Raw genomic sequence first — 23,156 nt, forward strand, 5'->3', positions numbered from 1 at the left:
GCAAGTCTACATTTAGAGCTTCTCGTCATTCCTACTTTATATGTGGCCAGACCGCATATATACGCCTACCTCTAGATTGGGATGGTACCTGTTACATAGCATTCCTCCTACCACCTGTTTTCCTAGCTCCTCCTGATTCTCATAGAAATACTCATTTAGTACACAATAGACAGAAGAGAGATCTCCCAATTGTCGATTACACTGAAACAGCATGGGAAAAATACACAGATTTCAATAAAGGTTTCTTTCCCTATATAGGTACAGTTACCAATAGTAAGCTGATACATAGATTAACCAGAACCCTTGAAGCAGTAGTGAACGAAACTATTTCCGCCTTAGGCAATTTAACAGAAGAGCAGTCTGCTATGCGGATTGTTGTGCTTCAAAATAGTCTTGTCCTTGACGTTATCCTGGCCGATAGGGGCGGAGCTTGTAGGGTCATCAAATCAAGCTGTTGCATTTTTCATACCAGAAAATTCGCCATCTGTATATAAAGCCATAACTCGCCTTCATAAGATTGTAAACCAGATACACCAGAACCCAGGCACTTGGACTTGGTCCAGTTGGTTTTGGAGTGTGATATCAGCCTGGGGATGGAGAGTTTTATCCTTCCTAGGTATTGGCCTTCTCATACTATTCAGTTGCTGTCTATGTCTACAATGTGGACCAGCGATCTGTGGTCTGTGTGCCACATCGTGTATTCCACCACCAAGATTTCATTCAAGATCACGGAAGAAGAAGAAAGAACAAATGATGCTATATGAACAGATCAATGGATTGATGAAGATTGATATCTCTTGAAGGGCAAGTAGGGGACAAGGAGGGAATGTGGAAATGTGGATTTTCCTGGTCAGTTATGTCCCCTATCTTGGACCCCAACGGTTCTATGTGCATGTCACAAGTACATGTATGTTCCCTCCAGTTCCAGTTTTGATGACGCAAACACATGTGCGTCCACCGTCAACATGTCCTCTGTCAGATCCGCCATGAATGGGCTGGATATTCGCTTCCTAAGTATGAAAGGCCACCGACTTTATATGGATCAGTTAATCCATTTTTACAGTTCAGGCGAGTAGGCCCGATTCTGTCCTCAAGCCTTTCCCTGCTCTCTGCCTCTGACAGCTTCAGCTTGAGCTCGCATCTGTATCCATGAACTTTGTCCTACTCCCTGTGCGGCTAACGGTGCCTGCCTCGGCCAGTTTTGCCTGCCTGCCAAGAAACCGTATTTCACCTTCGAATTATCTACTTTGCTCCTCAGCCGATGCATTCCTGTCTAGTAGTTTAAGTAAACATTCTTCCAGCTACCGAGCAAAAGGGCCCGGCCTCGCTGTCTTCATGCAAGTAATTCATAGCCCTGTTACCATGGAAAGTTTCTGCCCCTTGCATCTCATATAGACACTTAGACGCTTGTACACGCACTCACAGTCAGTATAGAATAGATTTTGTCCGAGAGCCCTTCCCTTGTGGATAACACAGTTCTTTAAACATAGGATATTAGATATGATTTGGGATTAGGTTGACATAACCCCAGACTTTTGTCTCCACATGTAGAGCTAAATGTCAAGTCCCTTTCTCCCTCTAGTTGCACGTCTATCACACGTCATGCTGCTGCGCGCGCATCTCTGCCAAGTATTTCTGCTGACATTGCGAAATCATCTCCAGGTATCCACCCACACATGACAATTTACCCATTATCATCAAGTGGACGCCCACATGGACGCCCACCTTCACGCCTACTTACACGCCCACATGCTCTTATCTCATTCTCTCTTGCTCTCTTGCTTACGTACAATTGAGAAATGTATATATACTGTACTCTGTGAATAATGTTTTGAGAATATTGAGAATACTTTTGAGCCCCTTTCCAGATCCAATTTTGGTGATGGAAATATTCTCCCTTTGACTCGAGTTATTGGAATAAATCCCTTTATGAATCTGATACCACAGACTCAGCCTCTTGCTTTATGCATGATCTTATTGATATCTGAAAAATTATGACAGCGTGATATTTTATTTACCACAGTTTCTGTGGCGATAAGGGCTTCGCCTTTTTTACAAGGCAGCGTTAAGCCACTTAGGAAAAACCTGGTCTTAACTTGGCGAAACAAGGAGAAATGTCTTATTTTTCCTCGTTTTTGCTTTTTCCATGTGTGCTGCCTAGTGCAGCACACATGGAAAAAGCAAAACGTCTTGGATTGCTTATGTGTAGGAAGGTGTCCCTTTCTGTACATAAACAATCTTTAGAAAAATGCCATTTTGTAACTTCCATGTGTGCTGCATTGAGTAGCACACGTAGAAGTGACAAAACAGCTATTTAAGATTGTTTATGTGCAGGAACAGACACCTTCCTACACATAAACAATCTCCCCCTGCACACACACACCCTTGCACTATAGTGCAAAGGTGCCTGCTTTGGCGCTCAGCTGCTAATCTTAGCGCCAGCGCAGAGGGAAACACAAGCCTGCACCACATTCTTGTAAATATGGTGCAGCCTTGCGTTTCTGATGTGGCAGAGCATGGCGTTAAGCCATGATGGCTAACGCTTCAGTCCGCCACTTCTTTGTACATATGATCCTGAGTGAACACTGCTAGAGGAAACCTATACTAGGGACATTGCTAGAGGGGACATGCTTGGGCACTGCTGGAGGAAGGTCTTACAGAGATCATTGCATCAAGAGGTTTTTTCCTAGTGAACTGCTGGTGAAAACTCACACTTAAGTAAAATGTAAATGTAAATTTGATACTTGTATAGCGCACTACTCACCCGCAAGGGTCTCAAGGCGCTTGTACGAATACCGCTGTGGAACCCATCCTGGCTTTCCCTGTGAGGCGTCCACTACTGGGCACCCCCAAGGTGGAGGCCAGGCAAACTTAGCGTTGTGGGGGCCGTTGTGGAGATTAAGCAAGCTATTGCCCAGAGTTGCAGAGTGGGACTCCATGATTGGAATAGGCACCGAGGCGAGAATTATCAGGTCCGTGGAATTTTTGAGCCCAAGACCCGCCGAGGTGGGGAATTGAACCCTGGTCCCGGGCTAGACCTCTGCATCAGGGTCTGCCGCTCTAATCATTGAGTACCTGTGTGATGGGCATGGCTTAGGGAGGGCAGCAAAGATCTAAAGGGTGCATGCAAGGCTTGGTGCAGGCAGACCTGTGTGCATATAGGGAAGCAGGTCCAGGGGATGCAGAGAGAATAGTGTGCAGGCAATGCAGCAGATGAGAAGGCTTTTTGCAGGCAGGTCAAGAATTTAAACAGTGAACTGTGCTTCATGGGGCATGCTGTGAAGGGTAGTAGGGCACATGGAAGGAAGAGTAAAGGTAGGCCAGAGGCATAGTAAGACACATAGGGAACAAATGCAAATACAGGACTAATGACAGAGTGGACATGATGCAGACAGGAGGGTATGTAGAATGCAGGCAGGAGGAGGTCAGGGCCAAGTAAACAAAGCTCAGTAGACTTGAGGTAAAAGGCCCTACCAGCATTTTCTGTCATGGGAATGCTACCCCTGCATCTTGGCTACATAGTTATCATTGCCCAGCTTGAACTAAAGGGGAGAGTAAAACACTTGCTTGGCTTCAATGTTCTGTCTTTTCACTATTCCACGGGCTGTGTTCTTAATAGGTCACACTTAACAGACAGCTCCTTTGCTACTGTACCAAGGTCTATAGTCGGCCACAGGTGCAGGGGTAAGGTGTTTTTTTCATTTGCATGGGGCCACAACCCCATGAAAATAAGAGAAGCTCCATTGATATCTGTATTATAGAAAGGGCAAGCAAGCGTCTACAGCACCTTCTGTAATGCAGTGTCACATGAGAGCAAAAAGCGCACACTGTTGTGGCCCCCGTGCACTTTTGATAATAGGGTCCGGGGCCATATTATGAATATAGTGCACTTTCCTTGTTTGCACCACGGTGCCCCTTACAAAAGGGGCGCCTTGTGCAAACTAGAAAAGTGCGCTGTTTTACAAAGAATGCGCTAGTGAACTGCAGAGCAGCTGTTTAAAAGCTGCTTTGGGTTTCACAGGTGGCAAGCTGCCTGCACTTTGAAGAGGGGAGAGAGATTCCCTTGCTGGCGGGTGCAGTGACTAACCGCACCCGCCTGCAGGGGGAAGTCTGGGGGGTCCATGGGACCCCCTTTCTCCTCCCCAGAGGGCTGCCTTTAGGAGTCTCCTTGAAAGTGCACCACTTTTTTGTAGCACACTTCCAATGCGCCTCTTAAAGGCATGTTTGCTTCTGTGCCCACTTTGGTAATACGGCGCAGGTGCAGAGGCAAGGTGATCCCCTCATTTACATGGCACCACACCTCCATGCAAAATGAGGGAACGCCCTCTCATGATAGCGCTGCTGCAACATGTGCGCCAGCGCTATCAATATTACAAAAGGGGGCGCACAACCGTCTGCGGCCCCTTCTTTAACACCAATGTGCCCAGGGGGTGCACAAAACAGGCGCACATGCATGTTGAGCCCCTTTGGGACTATCTATAATACAGCTCCTGGTGTGCAATCTTTTTTGTTTCCTTTCTTTGTCAGCCTCAAAAAACCACACAGTTATACTATGTATCGTTATTCTCTGATCCACTCTGTTTCACCTTTAACAACATAGAGCCTGTTTAGATCTTGGCGGATCAGGTCCAGCCGTCGCTTTTTTTATGGTCTTCCCACCCATTGACTCGGCAGTCCACCCGCCGTATTTAGATGTTGGTTGGTCCATAAATGAAAGACCCCCAGAGTCCCGCGGACTCCACCAGGAATTCTCAACCGCATCGACGGCGGTATAGACAGAAGTGTTTGCCGGCGGGACTCCAGCCCAGATTCCCACCAACCTGATCATTATGTGCCTTTCCACCATGGCAACTGTGGCGGGAATCCCTCCTACTTCGAGTTGTTGGAATCGAAGGAAATTAGGTCAAAACATACCTTTTTTCCTGCTTCCTGCTCCCATTTCTGTCTTGTACCCCATCGTCCCGGTCCCTTCTTGCCGCACTAATTCTACCACAAAGCCAAATGACTCGGTTATCACCGAGATCTACGGTAAGAAAACAAGTTACTTACCTGTAACTTTGGTTCTCCAGTATAGGTAACTTTCATAGATTCCCATAGCTTGTATCATTCCCCGTCGTCGGAATGGGAGCCTCGGTAAATAAAAAATACCATAGCAGTAGGTACAAAAGAGAAAGAAAGGCTTAGGCCTCATCTCATTTTGTAGCATATCCACCTCTTTTTGTAAAAGAGACCAAAATAATACAACAACCAATCAGATTAGCCTCACCCCATAGAACCCTCCTGAGAGAACCTCAGAGCCTCAGATTTTCGTAGCCGTTGTGGACCAATATAACAGAATATGCTGAAGGCTGAGCTTTCCCAGGGGAGGAGGGTGGGCGCATTGGAATCTATGAAAGTTACCAATACTGGAGAACCAAAGTTACAGGTAAGTAACTTGTTTTCTTACTCCATAGATTCCCATAGCTTGTATCAGAATAGCTAGCAGTTAAGAAAAAAGGAGGCACATTTTGTGTAATAATACATTGTATCACCTTGCATGTATATCAGCATGAGAAATAAAAGTTACCAAACACCAGTCAGTAAACATCATCAGATACAAAATGTGCAAACCAATAACAGGAAGGAGGGTTAGAGAGGAAAGCTCACCGCTCACTGAAAGAGATTGCTTAGAACAGCCTGTCCCACTGCAGCATCGCTCCGCGTGGAAGATTCCAAGCAGTAATGTGTTGTGAAGGTATGGGCACTGCTCCATGTAGCTGCCCTGCAAATGTCTTTGATCGGTACTCCAGGGAACAGAGCAGCTGAAGATGAAACTGATCTTGTAGAGTGCACCCGGACCTGCCCTTCTAGGGGCTTACCAGCTGCTTGGTGACAGTAATGGATCGCGTTGTCAATACATCGTGCAACCCCTTGTTTTGAAAGGGGAAAACCTTTGCGAGGTGCACTGAAGGCGACAAAGAGCTGAGTAGATCTCCTGAAGTCCTTGGTGCATTGGATATAACATTTTAAACACCTTTGAACATCCAGAGAATGAAGAGACCTCTCCACTGGAGTTGTCGGTCTAGGGAAAAAAGACTTCAAAATGACTGGTTCATTCAACTGAAAATCCGAAGGAACTTTCGGGATGAATTTGGATTCGTCCTCGGGATAAGAGTGTCTTTTTTGAACTGCAAGAACGGATCCTTAATAGTGAGAGCCTGAAGTTCACCAACCCTCCTGGCTGATGTTAAAGCGAGGAGGAGGGCCGCCTTCCATGAGAGAAATGACCAAGTTGAGCTGCCACATGGGTGGAGGAGGTCTAACTGGAGGGAAAACACTAAAAAGTCCTTTTAAAAATTGTTTCACGATTCTCGCAGACCAAAGAGAAGGGCCTGAAGATGCTCGTCTTAACCTAGAGATCGCCGCCAGGTGAACCTTGATAGAAGAATGGGCTAGACCTGACTGGCCAGAGACAAAATGTATGGCAAAATCTGATGAGGAGCAGAAGAAAAAGGATGAATGTTCTGTTGGCGGCACCATAGGCAGAAATGTTTCCATTTTGAACGATAGGTCTTATTCGTACTTGGTGCGCGGGCCTGAGCTTGCACCTCTCTACATTCTTGAGGGATATTCAAGCCCTGAAATTCTCTGTGCTCAGGAGCCACGCAGTCAAGTTCAGAGAGCTTGGGTCCGGATGTACCACTTGGCCCTGGGACATCATCAATAGAGAAGGAATTGGACGCAGGTGAATTGGATGATCCTGGGACAGCAGGAGAAGCTCTGTAAACCAAAACTGGTGGGGCCACGCCGGTGCCACTAGAATCATTCTGCAGGGTTCTGCTTTGAGCTTCCTGAGTAGTCGTGGGATTAGCGGAATTAGAGGAGAGACGTAAACAAAGGCACCTGACCAGGCCATCGAAAGCGCATTCCCCAATGATCCCTGATGGTGTTCCCTGCTTGCGTAGAACTGGCATTTCCTGTTCTCTGGAGTGGCAAACAGGTCTATAGAGGGTCTGTCCCAAAGGTTGAAAACTCTCTCCAGAGTGCGCTGATCCAATTCCCACTCGTGGCTCACAGATTTGAGATGACTTAGCGTATCCGCTGTCTTGTTGAGGGCACCCGGAAGATGTTCCGCCGAAAGTGAAATTTGGTGACGGATAATCCACTTCCAAATCTCTTGTGCTTCCTTGTACAGCAGAGGAGACCTTGTCCCACCCTGTTTGTTCACGTAATGCATGGCCATCATGTTGTCTGTACGGACCAGGACGGTGGATTTCCGAATCCCCGGAAGGAAAGCCTGTAAAGCTAGACGAATTGCTTTGAGCTCCAGTAGGTTGATGTGGAGAAGACGTTGTTCGGGCCGCCAGCGGCCGCTCACTTGGAGGTCTTGCAAGACCGCCCCCCAGCCTTTTTGAGAAGCGTCTGTGGTAAGTATCAACGGAGCTGGAGTGACTGTGAAGGTGAGACCCTTTGAGATATTGTCTTTGACCATCCACCATCTGGCTGCCTCTTTCATAAGAGGAGTGATGATTACCTTGTCGTCAAAAGAGCCTTCTGCTTGGCGCCACTGTAAATCCAATTGCTCTTGGAGCCGGCGCATACGAAGTCTGCAATGCGGAATTAAGGGAATGCAAGATGAGATTGATCCTTGAAGAGATTTGTGTAGGCGAACAGACCGAGACCATCTTGTTTGCAAATGACGGGCGGAGGTGATCAGTCTTTGCTGTCTTTCTTCTGATGGAAAAGCTTTGCAACAAGCCGTGTCCAGAATAGTCCCCATGAACTTGGCCGACCTGGAAGGACAGAGGACTGACTTGTCCTTGTTGAGTTGAAGTCCCAGATGACTCAAAAGTTGAGTGCAGCTTTCGGCTGCTTTTGAAGCTGCCTGAGAAGAAGGAGCTTTCACCAACCAGTAGTCTAGATAAGGAAAAACCTCTAGCTATTGTTTTCTGAGAGACGCTGCGACTGGGGCCAAGACCTTTGTGAATATCCGCGTCGCGGATCTGAGTCCGAAAGGCAGGACCTTGAATTGAAAGTGGCTCTTGGCTACTGTAAAGCGTAAAAACGTCCTGTGGGTCGGGTGGATGGGAACATGGAAGTATGCGTCCTTGAGATCCAGAGTGGCCATGTAATCCCCTCGATTGAGAAGCCGCAAAATGTCCTGTAGGGATACCATCCGAAACAAGAGTTTTATGAGATTGGTGTTGAGCTCCCTCAGGTCTAAAATTGAGGGCCATTTGTCTACGGTCTTACGAACGAGGAAGAACCGGGAATAGAATCCTTTGCCTCGTTGGGACAGAGGTACCGGCTCTATCGCTCCTTTGAGAAGTAGTTGGTGAGCTTCTAGACATAGAAGGTGCAGATGTTTGGATTCGGTGGCGCGAGGGGTTCTGGATGGTGGCTGGTGTTGAAACTCCAGTGTATGGCCAAATCGGATGATATTGAGGACCCACCGATCTGATGTTATGAGTTGCCAGTTGTGGAGGTATTGTGATATCCTGCCCCCCACTGGTGTCACAGGGGGTGAAGGAACAGTAGACTGAGCCGGGAAGCCACTATTGGCGCTTAGAGGAATCTCTCCCCTGGCACCCTTGTCGTCCTCTAGAGGGTTGGCAAGAGAAAGACGACGATTGGCCCTGTCTTTGAGAATACTGGGGCCTGTAAGACTGAGATTGTTGCGAATAGGAGGAATAGCGCTGCTGCTGGTATCCACCTCTGTATGAAGAAAAACCTCTTCCTCTCGCACCACGGAAAGGTACTTTGCGGTATTGCAAAGTCCCAAGAGACTTCGCTGTTTCAGTGTCCTTTTTTATCTTCTGTAGTGCATCGTCCACATGCTTTCCAAAAAGCATCTCACCATCGAAGGGCAGATCTAGGATTTTATTTTGGACTTCCAGGCGAAACCAGGTGGCCCGAAGCCAGCCTTGCCGTCTAAGGACTGCCGCACCTGCCAAAGACTGGAAAGCAGTGGTAGCAATGTCCATTGCGCAATCAATAATTTCCGAAGAAGAATGCTCTCCTTCCTCCAGGATTTGCTTTGCGTCAGCCTTCGAACCCTCTGGTAGCTGCTCCAAATACGGAGATAAGTCGCACCACATCTGGCGATCATATCATCCCAGAATCGCCAAGGCATTAGCAGCCCTGACCAGGAGGCTGGACATAGAAGAGAACCTCTTACCCACATTATCAAGACGCCTACCCTCCTTATCCGGTGGTGTGGTAAGGGGCGCCGACGGATTCTTTGACTTCCTTTGGGCCGCTTGGGAAATTACAGAGTCCGGTTTCGGTTGGCTAACCAGACAAGCAGGGCTATCCTCCGGGGCTTTGTACTTTTTCTCCAGTCGAGGAAGAACAGGCATGACGGTAGCTGGAGATTTCATTACCTTTATCCCCTCATCCCAGACATGGCCCACAATTGGGATAGAATGGATAGACTTTTTATAAGGCTCTTTAAAATCATAAAGAAAACATTCCAACTGTACTGATGGTGTGGGAAGATCAAAAAGTTTGGAAGCTCTTTCCATTAAATTGTGGAAGCCCCCTATATCGGCTGGAGGAGAATCCGCAGGATCCGGAGATGGAGAAGCGGGATCCGGAATTATATAGTCATCCCATTCCCTATCTGGATCTGGGACTGAGATTGTGCCCTGGTCATCATCCGATGAGTCATCACGAACTGTGACTACATTTTGTTGAGGTTCCATTGGATCCGGAACCAGAGCTTGTGGAAGCAGAGGAGCAACAGGAGCAGAAGATTGAGGTGGAGGTGGAGGCACTTGCATCAACTGTTGACCAGAGGATTGAGATGGAAATCTTTTCCTATAATCCAGCAACATGAATTGTAGATCAGCAATCAGTGAAGACGGCATAGCCACCATGTCCTGCTGCGACTGTTCCTGCCTAGTTTGCAGCAGATATTGTCCTTGGTCTATATAGTAGTCCTCAGAGTCTGAGTCCTGATATTTGACACGTAATTGGAATGGACTATATGCATCCCCGTAAGGACCCTCATCTTCATCTGAAAACTCCACCTCCAAAAGGAGTGCCGGAGGTAGTGGTGTCACTCTACGAGGAGAAGTCATCTCCGGTGTAAGCTGGCGTCTTTTTACTGAAATTGCCACACTTTGAATCGTTGTCGAGACCATCGTCAGTATTATGCTGGAAGCTGTCGATGTCGTCGTCGTCGCAGTGGACACCATTCTCGTCGTTGTACTCGTCGACATCGAGGTAGTCATCACCGTCGACGACATGGAAACTGGAACCTTAGGATGCAGCGTCGATGAAGTCGTCGTCGACGAAGGTACTGGAGACGACGAAGCTCTCATCGACGAGCCCGTCGACGGAGCTGAAATCGACGTCGATTGATTCTTTGATGGCGTCAACGTACCTGATGCTGTCGTCGTCAATGGGCGAATTTTCTTGTCAGCCTTCTCCTCAGGCAGGACGGAAGCTGGTTTTTTTTAACAGTTTTGGGTTCTCAGAAGGTGGAGGTGAAACCGAAGGCCCATGACTCACCTTCTTAATAGAATGTGTCTCAGAAACCAGTCCTTCCCTCTCCTTTACACCTCGGTGAGGAGATTTGATGGGACTGCGCCTGTCAGACCTATCAGAGGTCTTTTGTAAGGCTTTGGTAGGGGGGTCAGAAGAAGTTGAAGGTGAAGACCTACCCCTTTTTTGAGATCTCCTCGAAGATGTCGCAGAGGAGGCATCATCACTGTCACTCGATACTGGGTCCTACCGTGACTCTAACTTTTGCAACCAGATGAGCAAACGTCCCTCACGGTCTCGCAAGGTTTTTGAAGAGAAGGTCCGACAGATCTTGCAGTCGGTGGCCTTGTGGTCAGGGTACAAACAATAAATACAGTCCTTATGTTTATCCTCCACATAAAGCCTCTTTTTTTAACAAGTAGCACAGGCTTTGAATGAAGCCCTTTTCTCCCTGTCAGACATCCTGAAGAACGCTGAAGAGAAACAGTTGAAAACACAGTTGAAAATACAGAAGTTGAAGAGAAATCTGAGCAGAGTTCAGTGGAGACTCCCTTGCACAACGTGCAGTAGAAAATCTGAGGCTCTGAGGTTCTCTCAGGAGGGTTCTATGGGGTGAGGCTAATCTGATTGGTTGTTGTATTATTTTGGTCTCTTTTACAAAAAGAGGTGGTTATGCTACAAAGTGTAATGAGGCCTAAGCCTTTCTTTCTCTTTTGTACCTACTGCTATGGATTTTTTATTTACCGAGGCTCCCATTCCGACGACGGGGAATGATACAAGCTATGGGAATCTATGAAAGTTCCAATACTGGAGTAAGCTACTTGTACAATTGCCCTACGTATCATGTATTGCCAATTGCTGTAGCCTTGTGTACTTCTGCATTGCTCTTACATGCAACATTTTTCTTAGGTGTAATGCAGGAGTGTTTATTTTCCTACTCATCAAGGTAAAATGAACACACCTGTATTGACACTTAAAATAAAATTGTTGTTGTGGTGCCTGTGCATTCAATAGTGTGTGTATGTTCTTTGTGTGGCATGCAATATGTGCCAGAAAAGGGTATAACACATTACCTAAATATACATTATGACACATGCACAACATCTATGTGTAGTATGATAATAATGAGTAGCACTTACCTTTCTCCACACCACCATGGCCTCATTCTGTCAGGACACTGCCCCCAGAACACAGCCAGCAGAACAGGAACATTAAAATCTGCACGGCGCAAACCCGCCGGCATAACGGTGACAGAGTACTGTTAGCCAGCAGAGAAGACCATCAAAACAGGGTTCTCCTGTCTATTGCCGCAACATCTAAATACAGTGAGAGGACTGCCTTCAGCTTGAAGGATTACTTGGGTCTGCTGCCGCAGAAGGACGGTGGTAGTCCCGCCAGCCTTGGCCGGTCCATTGGGGATGACGGGCCTCGCCCCGCCACCTTTTGCCCCTCATGAACAGTGTCTATCAGGCTGAACAAAGGTCAGCCTGACAGACACTGTTCATTTTCAGGTCTGGCAGCCAGGAACCAGACATGCGCTAATACACAGGCTACTTGCTGCTTGAGATGAACTTTGCTGGGCTGAGGAAGTCACAGCTCCTGTGGGTGTGACGTCCTCAGCTCCGCAAAGGTCCCTGAGGTCCTCTCCTCAGTGATGAGGGGTAGTGTCACTAATTGCCTCGCATCCGGGCGCTTTAGTTTTAAGCCCTGAAGCGCCCAGGGTCGAGTGTCATTCAGTGAGACTTTATCACAGAGTGGGGTGGGGTCAGCAGTCTCACTGACCACATCCCACTCTGTGATGATGTTGGGACTGTTGTCTTCTCTCATTGGCGGACCTTGCGTCCCTCATTGGCTGACTTTAGGTCAGCCAATGAGGGAAGGCAGCTGTCCCAAGTTTCCCTGAACTTCCGAGGCAGAGCTGGCTGCAGGTAAGTGTTTGTTTTTATTTTAAATTAATGTTTGGGGTACGTGTGCGTGTATGTATGAATGTTTGGTGAAGAGTGTTGTGAATGGGTGTGTTTGCGTCTGTGAGTGCGCACATGTGTGTGTATGCATTGCTGTGAGTGTTATATGTATGTGTGCGTGTGAGTGTGTTCCGTCCACCCCCTCACTCCAAAACTTACCATCTGCCACTGAGTCCCGTTAAGTTCTAATTCAGGCCCATAATCTCTTTCCCATTGCACTTGACCACTTGACATCCCCATCGACGAGTTCTTTCGCACCCATTTACTAATCTTGGTTCTAAAAGTTTTAAACCACAGCCATAAGCAGCAGGAGCTGGGCATTATTGGTTGGCCCTTAACCAGCTTTGTACCACTCTCTCTGCCAGGAGAACTATTGCTCCCCATCCCAATTCAGTCGATTGAGAAGGGCACAGTCCCAAAACAATGTAATAGATAGCAAAGAAAAGAACCTGCAAATGTGTCCCACCCGCTACCCAACTGACCTTTAGCACCTTTTCACAGAGTTGAGGCCTATATAAAGAGCCATGCAATACTACATCCTGCAAACAGTATTGGAATGAGTACTCTGTGACCACCTTGAGATGAATCTTAAAAACATCTCTCTACAAACCAAAGACTATTGGGCAGATTTACAAGCCCCTCGAAACACTTTTGCGCTGCCGTTGCGTCACTTTTGTGACGCAGCGGCGGCGTAAAAAATGCAGCTAATTTACAACATGGGTCACGTTGTAAAGCCCTGTGTCACATTATACCTGCGTCAGGTATAATGTATGCAGGGTGGGCGTTCCCACGCAGGAAAGCCACGTAAAAGTGATGCAGTGAAATCACTGCGTCACTTCTAGGACGTCACTGCGTCAAAACCTTATTCCTGCTTGAAGCAGGCGAAGGAGTGACACAGTGTAGTGGGAATGGGCCTCAAAATTAATTCCTGTGCTTGTGACACGACTACAGCAATACGTGACTTTTGCCCCAACAGGTGCATCAGAATTTCTGACACATCTATCAATCCTTGCGCCATGGTGCGCCGTATTGTAAATACGGCGAATCCATGGTGGCGCAAGGGTTTCTCAGGGTGGCGCAGGACAAGTGACATGTTTCTACAGATGCGCCACTTTCTTGTAAATCTGCCCCTATATCAGCAGTGACACTGACACTAATGGGCCTTCCTGCTGTCTTGGTAAATACTATCCACAACACATACAAACCTACCACAACTCCTAGGCACAATAGTTTGCAAAACTATGAACGTCATTTAGGTTTCACCAAAGTTAGCAGTTGCCCATGGCTTCGCCCCAGTGACGCAGGGTGCCGCCTTCGCGGCCCCTGCCCTGAGAGGGCATAGAAGCAGTGCCAAGAACAGAAAGTAAACATGGTCACCAAGAGCACAGCTTACTTTCTCCAGTACCCTCTAGGAAACGAGACAATAGCCGTTCTGTTTTGTGAAATAAATACATTCAGCATGGCCTCAAAAAACATAAAAATGCTGCTATCATGTAGCCTGAAACAATGTATACAGACTGCACTTTAATTTAAAACATAAGCCCTAAATCATGCGTTTTAAATATTTACTAGAAAGTGAACACATTATTGCAGTCACACACTGGCTTTTATCATTTGCATTAAACAAATTTGCATTAAACATTTATCTTTTTATTGGATGTCTTTGTTCAATATTATTTCTTATTGCTAAACACATTTTAAACACCTTGGTGTGATATGTTTCATTACTGTGAATAGGTGAAAAATAAAGTGTACAAAACATTCTCTTCTGTGATTCATAACGCCTTGCAAGTGATCGTAAATGACTGAAAATATTGTACGTCTAGTACATAGTTCATGTTCAAGTCAATAGTTGCGATTCCCATTAATTGAAAGAGGGAGGCATCACCTCGATGTTTTTTAAAAGATTTTTAATGTGCAGCTCTCTGAGGTGTATCAATAAATTTTGTCTAGGAGAGGCATACTAGTGCAATCATTGAGTCGTGACGATTTTGCTTTCGAAATCTTTTTAGTTACCAGTATTCTCTACTTTCTGACCGTACATTCTCCCTTTGAAAAACTCTTGTTGATCATTTTTATGCCATAAAAAGAGAAATATGTAATGATATCCTGAAATGTTTTGGCACCTTAGTTAAAATACAGGTAATATCTATAATATATATTTTCTGTGTTAATAACATATTCATATACTAATTATTCACTTATCGAGTTTAATGATGCCAATTAGTTTGATGTAATCAGGGTCAAAGATCAGGTGACATAATTTCCTGGATGGATTCAGGGTAATAGTTCATAAGAAGTCACCTTCTGTAATGATAAGGAGGACAAAGACTCTGAGATATCACTTCTGCTACCCCTGGCATTTTGGTGAATTGACTACTATGCTGCAAACTCAAGTGGGGCTTTTCTCAAGTACAGCACCTATATAGTGCCCCTGCTCTTCCATATAACACATTTAAAGGCATATTTACAAGCCCCTATCCCCAACACAACATCACTTTTAGTGACATTGTGTTCACGATAGGGGCTTTGCCTTATTTACAAGGCTTAACACTGACTTGTAGACAGGGGCGGCTCATTGCCATTGCAGCGTTGTGATTGGCTTAGGGGAGGGAGGCTGCTTGCTTCCTGTGAGGAGCAGAGACGACATGGGACCGGACCGGGCCAGCGAAGGTAAGTAATAATATTTAAAACTAACCACCCTCCCCCGCGCAACCCAATCCCTCCGCGACCTTGGCCACCCCCACCCACGAGTCATGCCGGCCACGACTACTTGTAAATAAGGCCCCTTTTCATGCTATGCTTAACGTGAAAGGGGTGGGCAGTGGGTGTTGCGGTGGGCGGTCTACCACAACACCCATTGAGTTTGACCCTGCCCCCTATTTACAAGGGCAGCGTAAAAAGGTGGCAGCGCCAAAATTAAGACCAGGAAAAACCTGGTCTTAACTTTGCGAAACGAGGAGAAATGCTTTATTTCTCCTCGGTTTTGCTTTTTCCATGTGTGCTGCCTTGTGCAGCACACATGGAAAAAGCTATACACCTTGGATTGTTTATGTGTGGGAAGGTGTCCCTTCCTGCACATAAACAATCCTTAAAAAAAATTCAATTTTGTAACTTCCATGTATGCTGCATTAAGCCGCACACATAGAAGTGACAAAATGGCATTTCAGGAAGGTTTATGTGCAGGAAGGGACACCTTCCCACACATAAACAATCCTTCCCTGCACGCAGACACTCTTGCACTATGGTGCAAGTGTGCCTGCGTTGGCACTACACCGCTAAGTGTAGCGCCATCGCAGGGGGAAAGGCAAGGCTGCACCATATTCTCGTAAATATGGTTCAGCCTTGCGTTTTAGAAGTAGCGGAGTGCGGCGTTAAGCCATGATGGCTAGAGCCTCACTCCCAGTCTGGCGAATCTCTACGTCCATCTTTTCGAACAGAATTGTGTGTTAACCGATCAGAATCCCTTTCGTGCACAGATTGCATGCTGGAAGAGATACATAGATGATATTCTAGTGGTATGGCATGGGTCGGTAGCCACCTTGCTAGATTTCCATTCTTGGCTCAATGCTCAAAATAACTTCTTGAGATTTACAGTGACTCACGACAAAGCCAGACTCCCCTTTTTGGATATCATGATCTATCCGACATCAGGAGTGCTGGGAAGCGAACTGTATAAAAAACCTCAGACAAAAAAAATTCTTTGCTCAGTTTCCAAAGTCATCACCCCAAGTCCCTCCGACACAATCTCCCAGTAGGTCAGTTCCTACGTATCCGTAGGAACTGTTCAGATTTGGATAACTTCCAACACCATGCTAAGGCACTCTCAAGGCAACTGAAAGTCAGGAAATACCCCACACATTTAGTGAGACAGGCCTGGAAACGGGCGTCCAACAACAACAGGGACGCTCTCCTAGAACCCCCGGTGGTCAAGGCACCACTTACAAGAATGACTTTTGTTACCACCTTTAGTACACTATCAAATAGTGTCCAGAAGTCGGTGCGGAAACACTGGCGCATCCTTAATGTGGGGAATGCAAACATCCCACTACCTTTGTTCTCTTTCAAGAGAGGAACAAATTTGCGCGACAATCTTGTACATACAAGACCGAGGGTAAAAGAGAAAGGGAAAATACCAACATTATGGGACTTACCACCAGTACAGGGCCACTACTCATGTGGCTCGTGCACAGCTTGCCCACAGACACAGCCAACCAAATCTGTTGATTTAGGTCTAGAAAAACCTTGGATTCTACGGCGACACACTAATTGTAATTCAGAAAGGGTAATTTACCAGATCACATGCCCCTGTTCACTTAGATACATAGGGATGACCACACGTAAGATCAAGGTCCGTATCAGTGAACATAAAAGCACCATCAGGTGTAAAAAGCAAGCCACAAGACTAACCAGTCACTTCCTGTCCCTTAACCACAGACCAGAAGATCTGCGTTGGGTTGTTTTAGAACAACCTTTTATTCCATCCCATATCACAGACATCCATAAATTCCTCTTCATAAAGGAACAAAAATGGGTGTTCAAAATGCATAGTGACTGTGGAGGTCTGAATGACCAAATACCATGGACCTCGCTCTAAATGACGGGTCGTACATAGGATCTTGCTTCAGCACCCTGCATGAGATTTTTCGATTTTCCTTCGACTTCCCTTAAAGATTACACACACTGAGAGCGCCATTACTGTAATCAGACGGCATGATTTATTTGCGGAAAATGCCAAACTAACTGTATGCAAACCCTATGCGGAACACGCTAAAACAAACTTTTTGCAGTTAGACCAGATTGAGCAACTGGCCTTGATCATACTGCACCACAGGCATCAAGTTCTGAAGGGTAAGATTAAAAAACTACAACTCCCGATGCACAACGTATTCTACGTTAATACGCCGCGGCGTCATCAGTCAGGGACATATTGTAGCGCAGACCACGCACATGACAGCCGTGACGCGCGGCGAATCCTCAAATAGGATCCTCTATCGCTGATGTACACCTCCCCTTCTCGCTCACACACCGCGAGAGGTACCGACGGAGAGGTAAGGTGTACACGCGAAAACTAATCTTCTAATTATCCTCACGCTACAATGTTGCATTTGTTAAAGTGGTCACGGTGTCTTGAGGCTTACTTAGGTTACTGGTTCCGACTTGAGGTTTTTCCTGTATGCTAACGAACACCGAATCGGCAATCTTCTACTAACAGAATGCCGTATTATTATAACCCCCTTCCTGGCGACATTCACATCAGTCACTTGCTCTCACCCACGCAGTGTAGCAGTAGCAATTGTGCACTCTATAGACTTTGGTGACTGAGAAAGAATATTGTCACAGCAAACTGTACATGCGGTCAAGACACTCCGTTTGTAAAAGAAGGAGATATGATTGCAAACAATCTTTTCTCGACGTTCAGTCGACCGTGACTCTTCCGCTTTGTTTTTTAAGGCTGCGCGCATGTTTAAGTGTTTAACATTTCGGAAGCATTGGTGATGTAATGTTTTACGCTTACACTTTTCCCTAGAGCGGTGCCTCCTATACCTGAGCAGTTGCCAGGTGGGGTGAGGCACATACCCAGAATTATTCGGGTGAGTTACAATTCTAACATTTTTCCACTTGAGGTGATGGATGTAGAGTTGTTTAGTACACTATATAGTAACTTTGATATAACCAACATATCCAATGTGTTTGCGGCTTTTACTGTAACACTTTACCACTCTGCTTATTTGTTTATATTGATCACAGTTGTTGTTTCTACAGGTATTTACCTGTACCAAGAACAAGGTCCAGGTTGTATGTTTTTTTGAGTTTCTTGTATTCACTACACCGTTATTATGCAGTAGCTTTCTGGTCCTGACGAAAGCTGGGATAGAATATATCCAAGAGCTGAAACATGTAGACCAGTCTTTTCGAACACAGTTATTTGTTTAAACTGTTATAGCACTGTTTAGTTTTAATTTGGTATCAAGGTAGCACCAGAATAAACACATATTTGTACCTTGGCAACCAATTTTAAATCACCACTCATCTACCACTTGCACTGCATACATCACCCCCTATCATCATCTTTGTGGCTCCCTCGACTCAGAAAGATATCAACTGACACATTTGGGACATCCACTGAACCAATATCTACATCAATCTGGTAGAAGATGGTTCCTTGGTCAAGTTCCCAGGTTCCCAAATCATGAAGCGAGCCACTTGTTGTGGGTGATGGGAATCTTGCTCACGCATACACACACTTTTGGACACACTACGTACTTAGCTGATATCAGCAACACCTTGATCAATATTTGTCGAGTGGTTATGTTACAGTTATTAAACTTTCCTTTGACTCTCAGTTCCCTTTTTTTGTATACATGTGTTGAATTGGGGATTGTGAACTGTTTGAGTCGTTAAACTACATCCCTTGGACCCCTACTCTTTTAGAGATAATTTACTATAGAGCCTCACTCCGCCACTTCAGTTGTAAATATCCCCCTTTGTGTGATGCCACATGAAGGTGAATCATCTATAACCACGACTATATAGGTCACTTCCTTGTTCGTTCTCACATTCTATGCTATGTAGACAATACCCACGTTTGTTTCTTTAATTTATAAAGCTCAAACAAATGCAAAAAACAGCTTTAATGGGGGTTAGTTGATAATTAAAATCATTAAAACCCTCTGAGATTTTGTTAAGCCTTACAATAAAAAAAAAGTTGCCCCACCTCCAACATCAATCATTTAACATTAACAACTGCTCAATACTGCTGGATGCGTGGCGTTCTCAAAAGCATCTAAAAACAAACCCCACATAGGAACGCTCCAATTACCATCATCACCTCCCATGGGCCTAGGTCCAACCCAGGTCCTAAAGAAAGCTGTGCAGGTGAGCAGAGGCCTCACCCCCGACATGTACCCCCACGCCGTTTCAAAAATATGCTTGAGATTAAGATCCACTTTGTTTTTAAAAGAAACATGTTCTTTGTTACCTGCAAGGAATTTCTTAAGACTTGTTTTGTAGCTTCCCCAAGAATCGGAATCAGAAGTGTTGATGCAAATGTTGATATCCTCTTCGACATAATGAAAGGGTCGAATGGTCACCCCTGGAACAACAAACAAAGGTGGCAGAGAGTACACCATCAGCCTGTTCCTATGTAATGTTTATGTTTATTTTGGTTATAAATTGCACATTTCGAAATTCAATTCAATGCCAACAGAAAGGTTATATCGATCTGGGTCATAATGCAAATTAATGGGTACATGGTTACTAGGTGCAAGTATATCATATACATAACTTACGTAATATGTAAATATTTTAGGGGCTAGAAGAACTATGGCTGGGCAGTAGAGCCACAGTGACCGTGTCCAGTAGGCGTAAGTGATATCTAAGTTCATCATATTGCCGCTCAGGCACAATTAAAATAGGCAATCAACAATTTAGGATACACGGGAGAGGGATACACTACTTTAAACAAGAGGGGAGAGCAACAACGCTTGGGCCTAGGGGTTAGACCAGGCAGGTCTTGAATCACTAATATTATATTGGAACCATGTTATATTGGAACCTTGTGAATCATGACCTCCTAAAATGTTAGTGAGGTATTCTGGTGGTTCAATGTTAGTGCTCATCCACGATGCCTTGATAGAGGCAGGGTGAGGTGGAGGTACAATCAAATGAGTCTCACACTGCTTCCATCTAAACGGATGGGTCAGACCATGAACTACAAACAGCGGGGCAGATTTACAAGCCCCTTGCGACACTTTTTGGCCGCTGATGCATCACTTTTATGACGCAGTGGCGGCGTAAACAATGCGCCCCGTTGCGACACATTTACAACGTGAGGCATCTAGGGAAAAGCATCACTTTGTAAAGCCCTTGGCAACTATAAACCTGCGTCAGGTATAATGTATGCAGGGTGGGCGTTCCAACGCAAGAAAGCATCGTAAAAGTGACGCAGTGCAATCAATGTACAAGATTTCACTGCGCCACTTCTACGATGCCACTGCGTCAAAACCTTACGCCTGCTTGAAGCAGGCGTAAGGAGTGGCGCAGCACAATAGGTATATTGCTGGAGTTGCGTCGTGCTTGCAACACGACTCCAGCAATGCGTGACCTTTGCGCCAACAGATGAGTGACGCATCTGTCAATCCGTGCGCCATAGTGCGCCACAGTGTAAATGTGATGCATCCATGGTGCCGCAAGGTTTTTTGGCACGGCGCAAGTAAACTTGCGCATTTCTGCTATAACGCAGAGATGCGTCAGTTTCTTGTAAACCTGCCCCCGTGTGTTAATGAAAAGGACGAAATATGCCAATACAGAGATGAAGGGATTTGTGTCGGAGGAGGCAGCTAATCGCAGACTTCAGCCAGGGGAGATATGCTATCACTTGGGGACAGCAGAAAGAGACAACCTTGATTGAAGGGAGAACTTAGTAGGACCAGCAGACACATTTGTAGATGCTGCTAACTGCAGGTTCTCTTTAAAAATGCAGAGATTATCCGACTATTGTCCTATATTAAATGAATGCCCAAAATAAGATCTAGCAGTGACAGCACATCAGGCAAACTCATTTGGAAAGATATCAACAATGACTTGCTGGAAAATAAGAACCCAAGGTTGTGTCTGCTACACACTTCATTAAAGGAATTCTCCCTAGCTGAGACTTGGACAGCATCAATGAGTTACACAATCTGTTTAAGTGCCTAGCCAAAAGAACTTCAACTCACATTTCCTCCGAATTATTCAAGAAAACATTCAGCAAACCTTTACACGCATGAACAGGAACTAACTCGTACATTACTATGGAGCGTCATCATCTAGAACAGCCATTCTCGCTAAAACTGAAAAATAGACTCCTGAAGCATCTCTTTGGCATTTTTCAAAACAAGGCCAACTCTCCGCCATGGTTGCCCCAAGCCAAAGACAGAAGCGTCTGGTTATGTGGCTATCATGAGGAATCAATTCTGCGTGTTCTTTGCAATTGTCCATCCCATGGCACTTTTTATCTCTGAAATTTGTTTACCTGCCGGCAAGCACTATAAGCACGTCTTGAAGGGATATACGTTCAACATAGCTGCAGGTTCGACCAGTACATGATATATGCTGGGAAACGTATTAACTCTTTTAACCAGCACAAGTATATGCAACATTTTTCTTTTACTCACCTCCCAAACATGCTTTAAATCTTGCATATTTTATATATTGTAAAGATTTTAATTAATCACACAATAAATATTACTTAGTTGCAAGTAAGCAAATGGAAGGTAAACCATTTTGTGGTGCAAAATAATGTATTTTATTAGGGTCATATTACAATTAAGTATGATTAATAGATGTCTCTAAGATTGTCCAGTGGTAAACTCAAAAAGATAGAATTATGAGATCATATAAAAATCACCTAGAGTAATTAGTGGCTGCCTTTTGAATAATATCATCATCACTCTCACATCTTCATTGTCACCATCACTGTCACCAATACCTTCACCACCACCATCAACATCATCATTGCCAAAACCAACATCATCATTGCCAAAACTAACCTGATCACCACCACCTTTTCATCATCATAACCTTCATGTTCATACTCACATCATCACTACTACCATCATTATCATCGGCGTCACCAAAAACACCAGCTTTATAACCACAATACCCATCATCATTACTACTGGTACCATCACAAGCACCATTATCATCATACAACTGTCATCAACATCACAAACACCACCATCATCTCCACCACCGCCAAAATCACATCAATCATCACCATCCTCCTATAGTTTGTGTGCAATAAACCTTAGTGACAGGGATTTTGAAACACTCACAAGTTATAAACCAAAATATTAATACCTAAAACTTGGTAACTAGGGTTACAAGCTGAATGGAAACCATGCAAAAAAAGAGTAGTATCGAGGCCGCAAAAACCCATGAGACTTTGGGGCATAGGTACAAGCCCCTATCGCCATCACAACCTCACCTACATTAAGTGGTTAATTTGTCAAATAAAAAGTGCTAGGGCTCTCCTCAGGAGGCAGCGCTAACAGGAGAAATGTGCTGGTGCAAACTGCCTCCTAACTAGAGCTCCGGCACTTATTATTCTGGAGATGACTTGGCCTAATGCCTAGAGCTGCTGATTTCGGAGCTGGGGAACCAGGATCGGGTCTCGGCGTGGCTCAACCTCTTGTGATTCTGTGGAAAATCATGTGCCTTGAAAATGAGTGTGTCCTTAATTGGTGCTATAAGTGACGGTGCTGAGGATTAGGTTCCGGTGATGAGCTCCAGAGAGCACCGGCTCAAACTAAGCACTGCCTATATTGACGTTGTGGTGGCGATAGGGGCTGCGCCTTATGTACAAGGCAGCGTTATGCCACTTAACGTGGCTTAACGCTGCCTTGTACATAAGGCCCCCTTTTACGCTATAGTTAGCGTGACAGGGGTGGGCAGTGGGTGTTGCGCTGGGCGTTCCACCGCAACACCCATTCATTTTGACGCTGCCCCCTATGTACAAGGGTGGCGTACATAGGAGGCAGCGCTAAAATTAAGACCAAGTAAAACTGGTCTTAAATTGGCGGAACGAGGAGAAATGCATTATTTCTCCTCGTTTTTGCTTTTTCCATATGTGATGCCTTGGGCAGCACACATGGAAAAAGCAAGATGCCATGGTTGTTTATGTACAGAAAGGTGTCCCTTCCTGCACAAAAAACGAACTTTAAAAAAATGCCATTTTGTCAC

The 23,156-nt window shown here is 45.4% G+C and overlaps 1 protein-coding gene across 1 annotated transcript in view; it reads right to left on the bottom strand.

The window, feature by feature from the left end:
- ATP4B (ATPase H+/K+ transporting subunit beta) overlaps positions 1-23,156 on the bottom strand; it is a 113,938-nt gene that overhangs the window by 66,747 nt on the left and 24,035 nt on the right. Inside the window, exon 3 of the mRNA XM_085622735.1 lies at positions 19,414-19,527. Coding sequence (XP_085478861.1) covers positions 19,414-19,527 — 114 coding nt within the window. The remainder of the gene's footprint in view (positions 1-19,413; positions 19,528-23,156) is intronic.

The sequence above is a fragment of the Triturus cristatus genome, chromosome 8 (genome assembly GCF_964204655.1).
Source record: "Triturus cristatus chromosome 8, aTriCri1.1, whole genome shotgun sequence".
In the NCBI taxonomy this organism is placed as follows: Eukaryota; Metazoa; Chordata; class Amphibia; order Caudata; family Salamandridae; genus Triturus; species Triturus cristatus.